General features: G+C 45.3%; 1 protein-coding gene across 3 annotated transcripts in view; it reads left to right on the forward strand.

Moving 5' to 3' along the window:
- The window catches only part of bckdk (branched chain ketoacid dehydrogenase kinase), a 123,537-nt gene that overhangs the window by 28,870 nt on the left and 78,258 nt on the right, over positions 1–16,409 (forward strand). For all 3 annotated transcript variants that reach the window (XM_070858126.1, XM_070858127.1, XM_070858128.1), the window contains exons 4-6: positions 463–510; positions 643–762; positions 13,364–13,462. In XM_070858126.1, the coding sequence (XP_070714227.1) occupies positions 463–510; positions 643–762; positions 13,364–13,462 (267 nt within the window). The remainder of the gene's footprint in view (positions 1–462; positions 511–642; positions 763–13,363; positions 13,463–16,409) is intronic.

A 16,409-nucleotide genomic window follows, 5' to 3' on the forward strand; every position in this document is an offset into this window, starting at 1 on the left:
ACTCGAAGGCCTTCACATCCTTCCTAAAGTACTTGACAGTTTAGGATTGTTGGTTTTGACAAAAATAAAACCTACCAATCTGATTGCTCACTTTTCTGCTGCTGACTCGTTCCTCATTGGTGCTTCCTGACTGACTCTAAGTGATTTGATTATGTTTAGTTGATTGGCAGAAATGCTTATTTGTTAAATTGCCAATCATTCATTTTTTCGTGTCACTCAGCTGTAATGACAGGAAGTGTGACACTTTTGGGATGTGACCCTGTTGTGACCACACTTTCAGGTGTGCCGCCTTCGAACGGCGGGACATAGAATGATACAGCACAGAAGGAGACCATTCAGCCCATCGTGACTGTGCCAGCTCTTTGGTAGAACTATCCAATTAGTCCCATGATGGATGTAAGCTAGGCACTGACTTTTAATTGTACAGGTCGATTTGTTAATTTGGTGCCTTTCTTTTTCCAGCACGAGCTGTACATCAGGGCCTTTCAGATGCTGTCTGATTTCCCACTAGTGAGTATAGCTGGAGTTTTCCCCAGCCCCCACTTCTTTAACTGTGGAGATGTTTTCAGAAAGTAAGATTTTATAAGCGTTGCACAATTCATGCAGGAAGATGGTGATTCCCTCTTCCCATTATTCCCGTAGATTACCGATGGGAAGTCAGAGACTCAGTACTGCAAGATGATTCGCCAGCTTTTAGACGACCACAAAGATGTCGTCACGATGCTGGCTGAAGGTTTCAGAGAATGCCGTAAGCATGTCCAGGTAGACAACCTGTCATTATGTGTATGTAAATATCATTTTAATGACGTGTTTAATTCATGGCTAAATGATCTCTCCCTCCATTGGACAGACACTTGCATACAGTTCCCTGCTGTTGCCCAAACTCACTGTAGGTTTGTAGACAGTTTGCGTAGTCGGTATTTAGTCACTACCATCGCAACAATTTGGTGGGACTTTTGAGTATTGAAAGAAAGTCGTCGACAAACGTTATGTTTCAGCTGAACAAACTTTATTTCCCGAAGTAGAATTAATTTCAAACGATTTCCCAAAGTAGAAATAAAGTACAAACAATGTATAAAATAGCACATAAGCCTCACTACTTGTGCGGGTATTACCCGTTAACAGAGGTGATCAGTCTCCGCCACTGGTGTCCTGCTTTCAAGCCCCTGGCCTAAGGTTCCTGTTTCTCGAGTGTTGCTCCAAGCTTCTGTGGGATTTCCCTTCCTGGTTTATACTCTGCGATAATCTGTTCCATCTCTCTGACTACACATTTGTCTGTGCGCTGGTGATTGGGTTATTCTAGTTACAATTTGTCCCATTTCCTTGATTACATTTTGTCTCTACCCTGCTGATTAGTATATTCTAGTTATTGGCGATGCTAAGGAAGCATGACTAATCAAATTTCAATTGGTAATTCATTTTATGTTCAAGGCACCTTAACCTTACTCTCAGGGGTCTTTACATTTTATGTTGTCATAGCCTGCATATTTCTACACTGCCAATCTTAGTTCTTCTTGATGATTGAAAGGTATTGGAACTGCATAAAGTAGTCCTCGGGCCCACCCCCGCCCCTGCTCCAGTCCCCCGCCCCTGCTCCAGTCCCCACCCCCGCCCCTGCTCCAGTTCCCAGGCCCACCACTGCTCTAGTCCCCAGGCCCACCACTGCTCCAGTCCCCAGGCCCACCACTGCTCCAGTTCCCAGGCCCACCACGGCTATAGTTCCCAGGCCCACCACAGCTCCAGTCCCCAGGCCCACCACGGCTATAGTTCCCAGGCCCACCACTGCTCCAGTCCCCAGGCCCACCACTGCTCCACTCCCCAGGCCCACCACGGCTCTAGTCCCCAGGCCCATCACTGCTCTACTCCCCAGGCCCACCATTGCTCCAGTCCTCAGGCCCAGGCCCACCATTGCTCCAGTTTCCATGGCCCCACCACTGTTCTCAGACCACCTAGAGCTACCTCTAACTATGTAAAATTTGGAATAAAATGAAGACACCTATCTATTGCAGGGATTTTAATAAAATTGGCAACAGAAATTTGTATTTTATGATGTGTTCTGGGGTTTTCTGCTGGATCAGAATGTAATCTTTTACATGGACACAGCCACTGTTCGAGCTTTCACTAAGAGGCAGGAAATACATTTCCCCACTTCAATTCGAGTTTTATTTTGCTGATGGATACAGGGAGCAGAGCCTCGAACAGGATGTGCGGAACTCTGATAACTGGTAGGATCCAGGAGTTCTATGCAAGTAGACTATGAAAGTAAACTAGCACAAAATATAAAAACAGCAAGAGTTTCTATAGGTATATAATAAGGAAAAGAGTGGCTAAAATAAATGTTGGTCCCTTAGAGGACAAGACCGGGGAATTAGTGATGGGGAACATGGAGATGGCAGAAACTGTGAACAAATATTTTGTATCAATCTTTACGGTAGAGGACACGAACAATATTCCAACAGTGGATCGCCAAGGGGCTATGGGGTGGAGAGACTTAACACAATCACAATCACTAAGGAGGTGGTACTCAGTAAGATAATGGGACTAAAGGCAGATAAATCCCCTGGGTCTGATGGCTTGCATCCTAGGGTCTTAAGAGAAGTAGCGGCAGGGATTGTGGTTGTAATTTACCGAAATTCCCTGGATTCTGGGGAGGTCCCAGCAGATTGGAAAACTGCAAATGTAACACCCTATTTAAAAACGGAGGCAGACAAAAAGCAAGAAACTATAGACCAGTTAGCCTAACATCTGTGGTTGGGAAAATGTTGAACTCCATTATTAAAGAAGCAGTAGCAGGACATTTGGAAAAGCAAAATTCGGTCAGGCAGAGTCAGCATGGATTTATGAAGGGGAAGTCACGTTTGACAAATTTGCTGGAGTTCTTCGAGGATGTAACGGACAGGGTGGATAAAGGGGAACCAGTGGATGTAATGTATTTGGACTTCCAGAAGGCATTTGACAAGGTGCCACATAAAAAGTTACTGCACAAGATAAAAGTTCACGGGGTTGGAGGTAATATATTAGCATGGATAGAGGATTGGCTAACTAACAGAGAACAAAGAGTTAAATGGTTCATTCTCTGGTTGGCAATCAGTAACTAGTGGGGTGCCGCAGGGATCAGTGCTGGGACCCCAACTATTTACAATCTATATTAATAACTTGGAAGAAGGGACTGAGTGTAACGTAGCCAAGTTTGCTGACGATACAAAGATGGGAGGAAAAGCAATGTGGGACACAAAAAATCTGCAAAAGGACATAGACAGGCTAAGTGAGTGGGCAAAAATTTGGCAGATGGAGTATAATGTTGGAAAGTGTGAGGTCATGCACTTTGGCAGAAAAAAATCAAAGAGCAAGTTATTATTTAAATGGAGAAAGATTGCAAAGTGCCGCAGTACAGCAGGACCTGGGGGTCCTTGTTCATGAAACGCAAAAGGATAGTATGTAGGTACAGCAAGTGATCAGAAAAGCCAATGGTATCTTGGCCTTTATTGCAAAGGGGATGGAGTATAAAAGCAGGGAAGTCTTGCTATAGCTATATAAGGTATTGGTCGAGGAGGCGGGAGCTCAGAGCAGCGCGAGTCCGGGGTCGGCGAGAGGCCTATAAAGGCCAGCGGGAGTCGAGCAGTCAGTCGAGGAGGCGGGAGCTCGGAGCAGCGCGAGTCCGGGGTCGGCGAGAGGCTTACTGGTGCAGCTACAGGGAGAAGGCAAAAAAGTAGAAAGAAACAGAAAGGTGACGTCACAGCCAAGGGGGTAAGTGATTGGCTGGATTGGTGAGTAGTTTTTCTTTTTTTCTCTTCTATAACAGTCAGTAACTTTTAACATTGTTGTTGCCAATTTAAGTGTATCTAAGGGTTAAGTCATGGCAGGGGAACTCGGTCACGTGATATGCTCCTCCTGTACCATGTGGGAACTCAGGGACGCTTCCGGTGTCCCTGACGACTACATCTGTGGGAAGTGTATCCGCCTCCAGCTCCTGACAGACCACGTTGTGGAATTGGAGCTGAGGGTGGATTCACTCTGCAGCATCCACGATGCTGAGAACGACGTGAGTAGCACGTGTAGCGAATTGGTCTTACCGCAGGAGAAGGGTCCACAGCCAGCTAAGGAATGGAAGACCAGCAGGAAGAGTAGTGCAAGGAAGGTAGTACAGGGGTCCCCTGTGGCCATCCCCCTGCAAAACAGATACACTGCTTTGAGTGCTGTTGAGGGGGATGACTCATCAGGGGAGGGCAGCAGCAGCCAAGTTCATTGCACAGGAGGGCAGGAAAAAGAGTGGGAGAGCGATAGTGATAGGGGATTCAATTGTGAGGGGAATAGATAGGCGTTTCTGCGGCCGCAACTGAGACTCCAGGATGGTATGTTGCCTCCCTGGTGCAAGGGTCAAGGATGTCTCAGAGCGGGTGCAGGACATTCTAAAAAGGGAGGGAGAACAGCCAGTTGTCGTGATGCACATTGGTACCAACGACATAGGTAAAAAAAAGGGATAAGGTCCTACGAAACGAATTTAAGGAGCTAGGAGCTAAATTAAAAAGTAGGACCTCAAAAGTAGTAATCTCGGGATTGCTACCAGTGCCACGTGCTAGTCAGAGTAGGAATCGCAGGATAGCGCAGATGAATATGTGGCTTGAGCAGTGGTGCAGCAGGGAGGGATTCAAATTTCTGGGGCATTGGAACCGGTTCTGGGGGAGGTGGGACCAGTACAAACCGGACGGTCTGCACCTGGGCAGGACCGGAACCAATGTTCTAGGGGGAGTGTTTGCTAGTGCTGTTGGGGAGGAGTTAAACTAATATGGCAGGGGGATGGGAACCAATGCAGGGAGACAGAGGGAAACAAAAAGGAGACAAAAGCAAAAGACAGAAAGGAGATGAGGAAAAGTGGAGGGCAGAGAAACCCAAGAAAAAGAACAAAAAGGGCCAATGTACAGCAAAATTCTAAAAGGACAAAGGGTGTTAAAAAAAACAAGCCTGAAGGCTTTGTGTCTTTATTCAAGGAGTATCCGTAATAAGGTGGATGAATTAACTGTGCAAATAGATGTTAACAAATATGATGTGATTGGGATTACGGAGACGTGGCTCCAGGATGATCAGGGCTGGGAACTCAACATCCAGGGGTATTCAACATTCAGGAAGGACAGAATAAAAGGAAAAGGAGGTGGGGTAGCATTGCTGGTAAAAGAGGAGATTAATGCAATAGTTAGGAAGGACATTAGCTTGGATGATGTGGAATCTATATGGGTAAAGCTGCAGAACACCAAAGGGCAAAAAACGTTAGTGGGAGTTGTGTACAGACCTCCAAACAGTAGTAGTGATGTTGGGGAGGGCATCAAACAGGAAATTAGGGGTGCATGCAATAAAAGTGCAGCAGTTATAATGGGTGACTTTAATATGCACATAGATTGGGCTAGCCAAACTGGAAGCAATACGGTGGAGGAGGATTTCCGGGAGTGCATAAGGGATGGTTTTCTAGACCAATATGTCAAGGAACCAACTAGGTAGGGAGGCCATCTTAGACTGGGTGTTGTGTAATGAGAGAGGATTAATTAGCAATCTCGTTGTGCGAGGCCCCTTGGGGTAGAGTGACCATAATATGGTGGAATTCTGCATTAGGATGGAGAATGAAACAGTTAATTCAGAGACCATGGTCCAGAACTTAAAGAAGGGTAACTTTGAAGGTATGAGGCGTGAATTGGCTAGGATAGATTGGCGAATGATACTTAATGATACTGACTGTGGATGGGCAATGGCAGACATTTAGAGACCGCATGGATGAACTACAACAATTGTACATTCCTGTCTGTCGTAAAAATAAAAAAGGGAAGGTGGCTCAATAGTGGCTATCAAGGGAAATCAGGGATAGTATTAAAGCCAAGGAAGTGGCATACAAATTGGCCAGAAATAGCAGCGAACCCGGGGACTGGGAGAAATTTAGAACTCAGCAGAGCAGGACAAAGGGTTTGATTAGGGCAGGGAAAATGGAGTACGAGAAGAAACTTGCAGGGAACATTAAGACGGATTGCAAAAGTTTCTATAGATATGTCAAGAGAAAAAGGTTAGTAAAGACAAACGTAGGTCCCCTGCAGTCAGAATCAGGGGAAGTCATAACGGGGAACAAAGAAATGGCAGACCAATTGAACAAGTACTTTGGTTCGGTATTCACTAAGGAGGACACAAACAACCTTCCGGATATAAAAGGGGTCAGAGGGTCTAGTAAGGATGATGAACTGAGGGAAATCCTTATTAGTCGGGAAATTGTGTTGGGGAAATTGATGGGATTGAACGCCGATAAATCCCCAGGGCCTGATGGACTGCATCCCAGAGTACTTAAGGAGGTGGCCTTGGAAATAGCGGATGCATTGACAGTCATTTTCCAACATTCCATTGACTCTGGATCAGTTCCTATGGAGTGGAGGGTAGCCAATGTAACCCCACTTTTTAAAAAAGGAGGGAGAGAGAAAACAGGGAATTATAGACCAGTCAGCCTGACCTCAGTAGTGGGTAAAATGATGGAATCAATTATTAAGGATGTCATAGCAGCGCATTTGGAAAGAGGTGACATGATAGGTCCAAGTCAGCATGGATTTGTGAAAGGGAAATCATGCTTGACAAATCTTCTGGAATTTTTTGAGGATGTTTCCAGTAGAGTGGACAAGGGAGAACCAGTGGTATATTTGGACTTTCAGAAGGCTTTCGACAAGGTCCCACACAAGAGATTAATGTGCAAAGTTAAAGCACATGGGATTGGGGGTAGTGTGCTGACGTGGATTGAGAACTGGTTGTCAGACAGGAAGCAAAGAGTAGGAGTAAATGGGTACTTTTCAGAATGGCAGGCAGTGACTAGTGGGGTACCACAAGGTTCTGTGCTGGGGCCCCAGCTGTTTACACTGTACATTAATGATTTAGACGAGGGGATTAAATGTAATATCTCCAAATTTCGGATGACACTAAGTTGGGTGGCAGTGTGAGCTGCGAGGAGGATGCTATGAGGCTGCAGAGTGACTTGGATAGGTTAGGTGAGTGGGCAAATGCATGGCAGATGAAGTATAATGTGGATAAATGTGAGGTTATCCACTTTGGTGGTAAAAACAGAGAGACAGACTATTATCTGAATGGTGACAGATTAGGAAAAGGGGAGGTGCAACGAGACCTGGGTGTCATGGTACATCAGTCATTGAAGGTTGGCATGCAGGTACAGCAGGCGGTTAAGAAAGCAAATGTCTTGTTGGCCTTCATAGCAATGGGATTTCAGTACAGGGGCAGGGAGGTGTTGCTACAGTTGTACAGGGCCTTGGTGAGGCCACACCTGGAGTATTGTGTACAGTTTTGGACTCCTAACTTGAGGAAGGACATTCTTGCTATTGAGGGAGTGCAGCCAAGGTTCACCAGACTGATTCCCGGGATGGTGGAACTGACCTATCAGGAAAGACTGGGCTTGTATTCACTGGAGTTCAGAAGAATGAGAGGGGACCTCATAGAAACGTTTAAAATTCTGACGGGTTTAGACAGGTTAGATGCAGGAAGAATGTTCCCAATGTTGGGGAAGTCTAGAACCAGGGGTCACAGTCTAAGGATAAGGGGTAAGCCATTTAGGACCGAGATGAGGAGAAACTTCTTCACCCATAGAGTGGTGAACCTGTGGAATTCTCTACCACAGAAAGTTGTTGAGGCCAATTCACTAAATATATTCAAAAGGGATTTAGATGAAGTCCTTACTACTAGGGGGATCAAGGGGTATGGCGAGAAAGCAGGAATGGGGTACTGAAGTTGCATGTTCAGCCATGAACTCATTGAATGGCGGTGCAGGCTAGAAGGGCCGAATGGCCTACTCCTGCACCTATTTTCTATGTTTCTATGGTGAGGCTACACCTGGAATACTGCATGCAGTTTTGGTTTCCATATTTACGAAAGGATATACTTGCTTTGGAGGCAGTTCAGAGAAGGTTCACTAGGTTGATTCTGGGGATGAGGGGGTTGACTTATGAGGAAAGGTTGAGTAGGTTGGGCCTCTACTCATTGGAATTCAGAAGAATGAGAGGTGATCTTATCGAAACGGATAAGATTATGAGGGGGCTTGACAAGGTAGATGCAGAGAGGATGTTTCCACTGATGGGGGAAACTAGAACTGGAGGGCATGATCTTAGAATAAGGGGCCGCCCATTTAAAACAGAGATGAGGAGAAATTTCTTCTCTCTGAGGGTTGTAAATCTGTGGAATTCGCTGCCTCAGAGAGCTGTGGAAGCTGGGACATTGAATAAGTTTAAGAAAGAAATAGACAGTTTCTTAAATGATAAGGGGATATGAGGTTTTGGGGGGAGTGGGCGGGGAAATGGAGCTGAGTCCATGATCAGATCAGCCATGATCTTATTGAATGGTGGATCAGGCTCGAGGGGCCGTATTGCCTACTCCTGTTCCTATTTCTTATGTTCTTATGCTGTGGCCACTAATGTTCATCTCCATCTGTTATACGGTTATTAAATTACATATTATTTTAAACTTCTGTCCACAAATATCTGCATAAAAGATCAACACCTCCCAAAGTTTTTGCATTTTTCCCTAAATTCTGACACTAAATATAAGTGGATCTGGACCAACTCCGTTCTGACACTCAGAAGTCCTGTACGAATGCTCTGGAATTTCCTTCCTATTCCCCTCCATGTCTCCACCACTCCTTTAAGGAAGAAAAAAGGGCTTGCATTTTTATAGCGCCTTTCATGCCCTCAGGACATCCCAAAGTGCTTTATAGAAGTCATAGAATCATAGAAGTTTACAGCACGGAAGGAGGTCCTTTCGGCCCATCGTGTCCGCGCTGGCCAACAAGAGGCCATCCAGCCTAATCCCACTTTCCAGCTCTCGGTCCGTAGCCCTGCAGGTTACGGCACTTCAGGTGCACATCCAAGTGTTTTTTAAATGTAGTGAGGGTTTCTGCCTCTACCACCCTTTCAGGCAGTGAGTTCCAGACCTCCAAACCATCTGCGTGAAGAAATTTCCCCTCAAATCCCCTCTAAACCTTCTATCAATTACTTTAAATTAATGCCCCCTGGTTGTTGATCCTTCTGCTAAGGGAAATAGGCCCTTTCTATCGACTATATCTCGGCCTCTCATAATTTTATACACCTCAATGAAGTCTCCCCTCAGCCTCCTGTGTTCCAATGAAAACAAACCCAGCCTATCCAATCTGTCCTCATAGCTAAGATTCTCCACTCCCGGCAACAGCGTTGTAAATCTCCTCTGTACCCTCTCCAGTGCAATCACGTCCTTCCTGTAATGCGGTTACCAGAAATGCATGCAGTACTCTAGCTGTGGCCCAACTCGTGTTTTATACAGTTCAAGCATAACCCACCTGCTCTTATATTCTATGCCTCGGCTAATAAAGGCAAGCATTCCGTGTGTCTTCTTAACCACCTTATCCACCTGGCCTGCTCCCTATAGGGATCTGTGGACATGCACTCCCAAGTTCCTTATTTCCTTTACACTTCTCAATGTCCTTCCATTTATTGTGTATTCCTTTTCCTTGTCCCCAAATGCATTACCTCACAATTCTCTGGATTAAATTCCATTTGCCACTGTTCTGCTGACCTGACCTGTTGATTGATATCTTCCTGCAGTCCGCAGCTTTCTTCTTCATTATCAACCACACAGCCTATTTTTGTATCATCTGCAAACTTCTTAATCATACCCACTATATTCAATAGCCAATTTATAGCCAGTGAAGTACTTTTGAAATGTAATCACTGTTATAATATGTAAATTCATCTCTTTCATAGAAACATAGAAAATAGCTGCAGGAGCAGGCCATTCGACCCTTTGAGCCTGCACCACTATTCAATAAGATCATGGTTGATCATTCACCTCAGTACCCCTTTCCTGCTTTCTCTCCATGATCCCTTTAGCCGTAAGGGCCATATTTAACTCTCTCTTGAATATATCTAAAGAACTGTCATCAACAACTCTCTGCGGTAGAGAATTCCACAGGTTAACAACTCTCTGAGTGAAGAAGTTTCTCCTCATCTCAGTACTAATTGGCTTACCCCTTATCCTTAGAATGTGACCCCTGGTTCTGGACTCCCCCAACATCGGGAACATTCTTCCTGCATCTAACCTGTCCAGTCCCGTCAGAATTTTATATGTTTCTATGAGATTCCCTCTCATTCTTCTAAACTCCAGTGAATACAGGCCCAGTCGATCTAGTCTCTCCTCATATGTCAATCCTGTCATCCCGGGAATCAGTCTGGTGAACCTTCGCTGCACTCCCTCAATAGCAAGAACGTCCTTCCTCAGATTAGGAGACCAAAACTGAACACAATATTCCAGGTGAAGCTTCACCAAGGCCCTGTACAGCTGCAGTAAGACCTCCCTGCTCCTATAATCAAATCCCCTAGCTATGAAGGCCAACATGCCATTTACCTTCTTCATCGCCTGCTGCACCTGCATGCCAACCTTCAATGACTGATGTACCATGACACCTAGGTCTCGTTACACCTTCCCTTTTCCTAATCTGCCACCATTCAGATAATAGTCTGCCTTCATGTTTTTGCCACCAAAGTGGATAACCTCACATTTATCCACATTAATACTGCATCTGCCATGCACTTGCCCACTCACCTAACCTGTCTAAGTCACCCTGCAGCCTCTTAGCATCCTCCTCACAGCTCACACTGCCACCCAGCTTAGTGTCATCTGCAAACTTGGAGATATTACACTCAATTCCTTCATCTAAATCATTGATGTATATTGTAAATAGCTGGGGTCCCAACACTGAGCTCTGCGGCACCCCACTAGTCACTGCCTGCCAGTCTGAAAAGGACCCGTTTATCCCGACTCTCTGCTTCCTGTCTGCCAACCAGTTCTCTATCCACGTAAATACATTACCCCCAATACCATGTGCTTTAATTTTGCACACCAATCTCTTGTGTGGGACCTTGTCAAATGCCTTTTGAAAGTCCAAATACACCAAATCCACTGGTTCTCCCTTGTCCACTCTACTAGTTACATCCTCAAAAAATTCTAGAAGATTTGTCAAGCATGATTTCCCTTTCAGAAATCCATGCTGACTTTTACCGATCCTGTCACTGCTTTCCAAATGTGCTGCTATTTCATCTTTAATAATTGATTCCAACATTTTCCCCACTACTGATGTCAGGCTAACCGGTTCATAATTCCCCGTTTTTTCTCTTCCCTCCTTTTTAAAAAAAATGGTGTTACATTAGCTACCCTCCAGTCCATAGGAACTGATCCAGAGTCGATAGACTGTTGGAAAATGATCACCAATGCATCCACTATTTCTAGGGCCACTTCCTTAAGTACTCTGGGATGCAGACTATCAGGCCCCGGGGATTTATCGGCCTTCAATTCCATCAATTTCCCTAACACAATTTCCTGACTAATAAGGATTTCCTTCAGTTCCTCCTTCTCGCTAGACCCTTGGTCCCCTAGTATTTCCGGAAGGTTATTTGTCTCTTCCTTCGTGAAGACAGAACCAAAGTATTTGTTCAACTGGTCTGCCATTTCTTTGTTCACCATTATAAATTCACCTGATTCTGACTGCAAGGGACCTACGTTTGTCTTTACTAATCTTTTTTTCTTTTCACATATCTATCTTTTGCAGTCAAATTTTATGTTCCCAGCAAGCTTCCCCTCATACTCTATTTTCCCTCTCCTAATTAAACCCTTTGTCCTCATCTGCTGAATTCACCCAACTTTTGATCACCTCTCCTAATATCTTCTTTGACTTGCCGTCCATTTTTATCCATGATTCTGCTCCTATGTAGCATTTTGGGATGTCTTTCTACGTCAGAAATCTCATCCTTGATTTCTAATCCCTCCATGGCCTCGCCCCTCCCTATCTCTCGAATGTCCTCCAGCCCAGCAACCACCCTAAGATAGCTGCACTCTTCTAATTCTGCCCTCTTGAGCATCCCTGATTGTAATCGCTCAACCATTGGTGGCCATGCCTTCTGTTGCATCGGCCCCAAGCTCTGGAACTCTCTGCCTATACCCCTCCACCACTCTACCTCTCCTTCCTCCTTCAAGATGCTACTTAAAACCTACCCCTTTGACCAAACTTTTGGTCACGCCCTAATTTCTGCTTGTGTGGCTCAGTGTCAAATTTTTGGTCTTATAACACTGCTGTGAAGCGCTTTGGGACATTTTACTACATTAAAGGCGCTATGTAAATTCACATTGTTGTTGTTAAAAGCACTAGGCAAATGCAAGATGTTGTTGATGAATGTGAAAATGCAGCCGGGGACATCCTGTTACAGAAGGATTTGTCTTTTAAACTACCATAGATGCATATGCTAAAATGGTAGAAAATAACGGGGCTGGTCGATATGCAGTCCACCCAGAGGGAAATTCTGGAGTGCCTTACGCCTTGCTTTACCCCGTGGAAATTTGTCTTGAGGCAGTTAATGTATGGAGCAGCATTAATCTGGCTGGTGCATGGTCTGTGTGCTTAACATCAAGACAGGAGATGCAGGTCAATTCGTACCTGAGAGAGCAAGTCAAGTTAACGATTGGGTGGGACTTTTCACAGAACTCCATATCGTGTTCTGACGATGGGTCACAGCAGGGTTTCCTGTTGTCATTTCAGATTTTAATTGCCCTATTTTATCTCTAACACTGAATGCAGTCAGTTTCAGTAGCAGGTTGTTTTTTTGGGGGAGAGGGAGGGAGACGATGATTTCACGCAATAAACTTCCAAACTGAATCTACCAGTTTCAGTGTTCTCAGTTTTCAATCTTTAATTTGTGTTAGAAACATAGGAATTGCTAGACCAAGGTGCATCTAGTTCACCTTCTACCACCCCAGTAGTTGCATAATACGATAATCGAGCTGTTGACTAATTATAGGAACCAATCTCTATCAATGATTTTACAACAGACCCAGACATGAGAAGAGCTTTGGGAACCTTGAGTCCAAATGCACCTGTTCCACCCAAGCATGCTGCACTTAACCACACGTCATATCTCAAATTACTCGTCTACTTCATCCCAATATATTGAAAGAAATCATAACTCATTTGCAATCCATTTATTTATCATTTGTTCCTTTTTTCTCCCTGAAGTCTCTCTGCCTGGCCTTTCCCAGCCGAAATGTAATCCCAGGCCTCTGGCGATGCTACTGTAAAGCTGGGCCTGCAGGAGGTGTACGACAGTGACCCAGGGAGACCTTGCTCAGTTTTCTTTCAAAGGGCCCTTTGCTCACTGTACTGCTACAAGTGCTACATATCCCGACACTCTGAGGCTGAGGTACAATCAGCACGTGGCCCTTTCTACTCTGTAATTTACACCATGGGAGCCTTGGAGCTGGGCACTCACTAATGGGCCCTTTTCCGTCACGCTTCATTGTAAGGAACTTCTCTGTCTTTCAGGATGAGTCATTGATCCGTTCTTTCCTGGACAACACACTGACCTCCCGGCTGGGCATCCGTATACTGGCGACGCATCACCTGACCCTTTACGAGGATAATGTAAGTGTACAATGGGATGATAAAGACCTTCAATAGATTGTTCAGGAAATCAGTGAAAAGTATGATGGTGTTTATTTGTATTTTTAAATGAACAGTTTATCACCCATCTTACACTGAGCCAGTCTCGGAAGCCGAAATTCCCTTGATAACGCCGGCGATGGGCGGCAAAGGCCTAACATCGGCGGTAAGCGGCCTCCACGCTTCTGTCGAAATTGAGTTGGTCTTTGGTGGGGGCGCCAAAAGGTATCTCTAACGCCACCTGCAAGGTGACATCATCCAGCATGCAACGCTCCCTTGGCGCTACTGTCGCACTATTGCGTTCCTATGGTGACTTACCGGCAGGCGTTCATACAGCCTGCAAAAAGTGATGTGAACATAGCGGATCTCGGGCGGAATCGCCCAGAGATCAAGGTAATTTTTTTCTTTATTTATTTCAACATTTATTTACTAGTTGTACTAGTTGTGTGGGTCGGAGAAGTTTTAGGTTTTTTTCCTTCCCGTTTTCCCAGCTCGCATGCCGGCAACCTTCCGTGCGAAATTGAGTGGGCCTCCTGAGCTCCCGCCCCGTTGGCACCCGAGGATGAGTGTGCAACTCCACTGTTAGCGCTGCTTTCTCATCTTTGGGCGTAAAAACTGAATTTGGTATTTTGAGACTGCACCTAACGCCTGGCGCTAAAATCAGCCCTTGGGCAGTGATGCCACCTCAAAAACGGCCATAACCAATTTCGACCCCTAGGTGTCCCCGAGAAACCAAACGGGAATTATCAAATAACTCATCTGTGGACTGCCCCATTACAACTCCCCACCACTTTAATGCTTTAGTACTGGTTTAGTTCAGTTCAGATTCTGCAAGATGGCCTGTCATTTACACAGCTATATCTGGCTCCATCATCTCACTATCCACCCAACTTTTCGGAGAAAGATAGTTGAAATGCCAGGTGCTGATTTATGACCAGCAGACTCCCAGGATCCAAATAAAATAAGCAGCAATCCAAGATCAGAAAGCAGAATGTGACTGGTTCTTGGAAATGAGGTTCTTGAAAGCAAGTTGCTTATGTCTTATGAAGAAAGGTGGAGCAGGTTGGGTCTTTACTCATTGGAATTTAGAAGAATGAGAAGTGATCTTATTGAAATGTATAAAATTCTGAGGGTGCTAAACAGGGTAGATGCAGAGAGGATGTTTCCCCCCCCCGTGGGGGAATCTAGAACTAGGGGGCATAGTTTCAGAATAAGGGGTCACCCATTTAAAACGGAAATTAGGAAGAATTTCTTCTCTCAGAGGGTTGTGAATCTTTGGAATTCTTTACCCTAGAGAGCTGTGGATGTTGGGTCATTGAATATATTTAAGGTGGAGATAGACAGATTTCTGAACGATAAGGGAGTTGAGGGTTATGGGGAGCGGGCAGCGAAGTGGAGCTGAGCCCAATCAGATCAGCCATGATCTTATTAAATGGCGGAGCAGGCTCGAGGGGCCAAATGGCCTACTCCTGTTTCTTATGTTCTTGTGACAGCTTCTTTTCAACTGGGGAAAAAACATGCGGAAACCGGGTGGGGAAGGGGGAGAGAGAATTACTTAAAGGGTAGCACCGACAATGGGTGTGAGGAAAATATCCCGTGGAACGAAGCCCGTATGTTGCAACTGCTGCTAGGAGCTAAGCAAACAGTGTGCTGTTCTCAGTGACTCCATCTAGATAAAATGCTGATCATATTTGTGATTACATTGCTACTGTTAGGTATGTAAACATTGTAACTGTGTAAGACTTGCCACCAGAGGGCTCAACTGTTGGAGGCCCAAGGGTCACCTGCACACCTTGTGCAAGGGAATATAAAAGTTGTCTGCCATGCTGCTCAGGCACTCTGGAATTGTATTAAAGAGACGAAGGTCACATCAGTTTTAGCTCAAAGTACTCAGTACACAGTACTTGTGGAGTTATTCCATACTTAACAGCTACCCACAGCAATCACAGTGTAGCAAAAAATACCCAAGAGCACCCGAGAGCTACTAAGTGACTGGTAGGAAGTGGAGGCGAGTTGTTAATGAGGGCAGAGTTCAGAGATGGGGAAGGACACTTATTTCAGGTTGAGTGTTGGTTTGGAAATTCCAAAATCCCCCTCCAGCTGCATTCAGGCAACTGATGGCCGATGGATTGTTTCCAGCTCTCTGATGAAGACAACAACAACAACTTGTATTTATATAAGCGCCATTAACGTAGTGAAATGTTCCAAGGCGCCTCACAGGACTATTATGCGTTAAAAATTTGACACCGAGCCGCATAAGTAGAAATTAGTGCAAGTAACCAAAAGCTTGGCCAAAGAGGTAGGTTTTAAGGAGCGTCGTGAAGGAGGAGAGAGAGGTAGAGAGGCGGAGAGGTTTAGGGAGGGAGTTCCAGAGCTTGGGGCCCAGGCAACTGAAGACACAGCCACCAATGGTTCAGCGATTATAATCAGAGATGCTCAGGAGGGCAAAATTAGAGAAGCGCAGACTAGTTAGAACGCCTCTGCTCTTCTCCATCTCTGAACTCTGCCCTCATTAACAACTCGCCTCCCCTTCCTGCTAGTCACTCAGTAGCTCTCGGGCACTCTTGGGTATTTGTTGCTACACTGTGATTGCTGTAGCTAGCAATTTAATCACAAACATTATCAGCACTTTATCTAGATGGAGTCACTGAGAACAGCACACTGTTTGCTTAGCTCCTAGCAGCCGTTGCAACACACAGGCTTTGTTCCACGGGATATTTTCCTCACACCCATTTTCGGTGCTACCCTTTAAATAATTCTCTCTCCCCCTTCCCCACCCAGTTTCCGCACGTTTTTTCCCCAGTTGAAAAGAAGCTGTCATAAGAACGTAAGTGCCAAGGGATCTTTTACTTCCACCTGAGAGTAGACGAGGCCTCGGTTTGACATCTCATCCGAAAGATGCCACCTCCGACAGTGCGGCATCCACTCC

The sequence above is a fragment of the Pristiophorus japonicus genome, chromosome 16 (genome assembly GCF_044704955.1).
Source record: "Pristiophorus japonicus isolate sPriJap1 chromosome 16, sPriJap1.hap1, whole genome shotgun sequence".
Taxonomy (NCBI): Eukaryota; Metazoa; Chordata; class Chondrichthyes; family Pristiophoridae; genus Pristiophorus; species Pristiophorus japonicus.